The sequence below is a fragment of the Xiphophorus hellerii genome, chromosome 16, assembly GCF_003331165.1.
Source record: "Xiphophorus hellerii strain 12219 chromosome 16, Xiphophorus_hellerii-4.1, whole genome shotgun sequence".
Taxonomy (NCBI): Eukaryota; Metazoa; Chordata; class Actinopteri; order Cyprinodontiformes; family Poeciliidae; genus Xiphophorus; species Xiphophorus hellerii.
In genome coordinates, this window is record NC_045687.1 from 16,858,696 (window position 1) to 16,862,584 (window position 3,889).

At 37.4% G+C, this 3,889-nt stretch overlaps 1 protein-coding gene across 1 annotated transcript; it reads left to right on the forward strand.

Annotated features, from left to right (window-relative positions):
* Positions 1–487: 487 nt before the first annotated feature.
* On the forward strand, positions 488–3,889 carry LOC116735802 (uncharacterized). Its single transcript, XM_032587906.1, has 4 exons — positions 488–623; positions 711–798; positions 2,343–2,669; positions 2,737–3,889. The coding sequence occupies exons 1-4, from the start codon at positions 609–611 to the stop codon at positions 3,066–3,068; spliced, it is 762 nt and encodes a 253-aa protein (XP_032443797.1). The 5' UTR covers positions 488–608; the 3' UTR covers positions 3,069–3,889.

Consider the following 3,889-nt stretch of genomic DNA (forward strand, 5'->3'; position numbering starts at 1 on the left):
AAATATTCCAAATCCCAATACAATTAGCTGAATTCAAAGGTTTTGACATGACAAAACATAAAATTGTTCAAGGTATGAAAATACTTTTGCAATATAAAGAAAAAATCTACGTTTGATTGAAGAGCAAGTTGATATTCACATTTTTCAAAAATGTTTTTAACTTGGCTTCAGTTCACATTAGACACATGATATCATAATGTAGCAAGTAACACCAACCCTATTTTATTTTAAACACAGCAATCTGTTGCAAAAAAACAAACTGTAAAATAGAACTGCACAAAATGTGTCATTGACTATTGTATAACTATGTTAGAAAATGATAAATAATCGTAAAGAACTAGTTGCTAGATGATCTATGGATCTCAGCAGAAGCATTTCGTGAAGTGCTAGTGTTTCATTCAGCTGAAAGAAATCCTCCGTCTCATTGTGTTTGCCTGCGCTCATCCATTCCAGGGCAGGCCTGCTCATGTTCAGTCATTAACTCGATAGTACACCACCCAGACTAAAAGTTTCTTTTAAAACTACAAAGTGGTTGATGCTGGGCTCCTCCTCTCGAGCTTTGGTACCTTTAGTCAGGCTGAGTTATTCATAACAAAAACTGATGAATTATGAAACGCGCCACGGTAGGTACCAGCAACTTTGTTCTGTTTCAGATCCAGTTGTTGTTGCTTCTTTTAACGTGATAAATGTTGATTTGAATGCGATTGAAGGCAATGAGACCCTCCCATGCTGCATGGACTCGTCTTGGTTTTGTCTGGGTTTCTATTTTCTGGTTCACCTTAGCGGTCAGCATTTCTGGTGAGTAGATGTTTTTTTCTTCTTTTTAATAAAAGCATGCGAAAATGACATGTTCACTTCTCATGAGTATGAAAAGCTATGACACATATTAGACATGGAAAATATATGCAACTGTGTTAGTTATGTGATTTTTGTGATGAACATCTCGAAACAGAAAAAAAAAAAAAATCATGCATGTTCAATGTATTAAATCATTTACCCTGTGCTTTTTCTTGTAGGTTTTACAATTTGCATTTTGAGTAATTCTAAAAATATTAACATCAACCTGCTTGGAGGCAAACTACAATAAGATTACAACATTAGATCTACATGTCGATTGTGGTGAATGTGTTTTCACCCTCAGAACCCGTTTACACACCCATTCAATACATCAGCCAGCACTTTTCCTGTCGTCTTAAAGACAGGCAATCATCAAACAGATGTGTTTGCGGATTCCTGAGTTAAGCTGAATCCGTCAATAAGGACAAGTTCCAACAAGAATTCAGTACATCACTTTGGGCTGACTGGATCATAAGTTTTCACTGTGGATGGTTTTGAATGAACAGCAAAATGCTGTGGAAAAATAAAAAGTGTCTAACTGCATTGTGACAAATCAAGTAAACAAATAATTTTTTTTTTTATTTGGTTTTTTTATTAATATTTTGACTGGAAACTCCACTGACTTATCACATCTTAACTTGAGATAACTGCAAATTGGGAAAAAAAATGTTAAGGATTTAGGGCGCGGTGGTGGCGAGGTATGGACAAAGGCCTCTGTCCTCTACGAGGCCATCACAGATTTTAGTCCCAAATTTCTTCCCCCTCCCTCACAACTCATTTTCCTGTCCACTCACTGTCAAATAAAAGCCACCAGAGCCAAGAAAATTCTTTTAAAAAACTCCAAAAAAGTCAAAGATTTAAGCAATTGTTGCTTCGTAAACCTTGAAACTGACTTCACCGTCACTCATGTGAAACAGATAAAAGTTAATTGTAGGGTAATCCAAAGACGATGTGTGAATAAGTTGGGAGTTGGAGACTACAGGTGGAAATTAACACTTAAATCTGTAACTTGATCCAGTGCATGTTTCCTCTTGTGGTTATTGTATTCTTGTATATTGTGTCCCTGTTTTAAATAAAACAAATCGTAAATAAATAAGTATAAAAATAAATAAGTAATAGCAAACTTTTGAACTAACTTTTGTGCTACATTGCGGATGTTCAAAAGAAGATGTAGTTTGGGAAGCAGAAATACCCAGGTGCAATGCTAATTGACATGTTGGCAAGTTTTGCACAGTAGACAATTTTATCTTCATTGGCACTGATTGGCTGTGCCCCAAAGATTTGACAAAAGGATGGCATTATCTTAGACATTGTCTTCTGCAGTACTGCTTAAACTGTTTCAGCTGTGTGTATTAAATGCATATTAAAGTATATTTGTTGTTTGCACTATTGAAATAGGCATAAGTCGGTCTCACGTGTCGGCGGATTTTAGTTCTTAGGAAGTTGCTGCGGTCCCTACATTTTCAGACATGCAGTCTAACCTTGATTTTTCTGTCTTTAAACAGTGAGTCAGTGTAAGCAGCTGGACACCGAATCAAATGTGAATAGGACCTGTGGTGAAAACGTGACCCTGAATTGCAGTGCCAGCGTAGCAATGCTGAAGGGTTCAAAGGTCGTCAAATTTGACTGGCAACACAAAAATACAACACTGTGCCAGTACATGAACAATACATCTACCAGCAAGATTCAGTGCAACTTCACAAACACAACATCTGAACTCACTCTCTCTCTGACCATCCTCAACATAATCCCGTCCGATGAAGGAGTCTACCACTGCAAACTGCACTCACTAGGTGCACACGCGAATGGGCAGAGCCATCTGAGTGTTGGAGGTTAGTCAGTTTAAAACTACTGGTTCTGTTGTATTTTGATCTTTCTGAGTGTCATTTCTCTTCACAGACTGCTTTGGAAAGCCTGGCAAGGATACACCCCCTGACCAATGCTCCTTTGATGAAGTTTACCCCATTGCTGACATCCACTGGTTCCAGGGAGACGTAAACCTTACAGATGGCACCGAAACGAAACAAAGTGTTGACGACAAAGGCTATTTCACTGTCCAGAGTAGAGCTCCCACGGAGAAAGGGACCCAGAAACTGCCTTATAACTGCTCACTGTGGATGCCTTCTCGCAACACGTACATCTCCAGCCGCCTGGTTTCATCAGGGAGCGCAGCCCAACTCCAGTGGATCTGCATTATTATGGGGATCTTGATGAAGATTATTATCATGTAAAAATGCAGGCCCTTTGACTATTGATTGAGATTTTAAAAAATTAGCTACTAATTGAGATGAACAGTTCCTAATGCTTGGGGATTTATGGTTGTGTGCATGTAAGAGTGCTTTTCTTTTGGGATTTTTGTAAATTTTATGTTCAGGTGTGAATAGTGGGAGCAAACAGCTACTTATTTGATTTATTCATTTGTTTTCTGAAAGCAAAGTAGAAATCTCATATAAACAAAACTAAAAAGAAAGAATTATATATCTAAGACTTGCTCAAAAAGTAGTCACACTTCAAACTTTAAATTACAACACTTCTATTTGTAACATGACTTTCCACTGGGTGGCGCTACTGCATTATTGTTCTGTACTATAAGAATTACTACTTTCAGATAGCTTTCAGTTTCTTGTGGTGGTATTTTATATATGTTTACCATGTGTGAAAAAATATTTCCAAACACTGTACATTGCTGTGAAAAAGTATTAACTCCCCTCTCATTTGTACTAAAAAGTTGTGTTTTTCCTCAGGTTTACAACATTCTTTGTCTCCCATTTGGTCTAAATTCAAATTTGTCTCTGCCTCTCATTTCTTAGTGCAAAAGAGTTATTGTGAAGACCAGAAGTTAGACAGGTTTTGGCAGTGAAAAACACTTCCATTCAAGAGGCAATCTAGACCTTTTTCAAGTAAAGGTCAGGCTCAAGTCTCTGTAATATTCAGCTGGGGATCAGTTGCTGTGGTAACAATAATAATAATCTGACTGTGAAAAGTCCAAGAAAAAATGAAACACATACTGTGGACGATTTCATGCAATTAAAAATGTTGTTCTCGTCCCTTA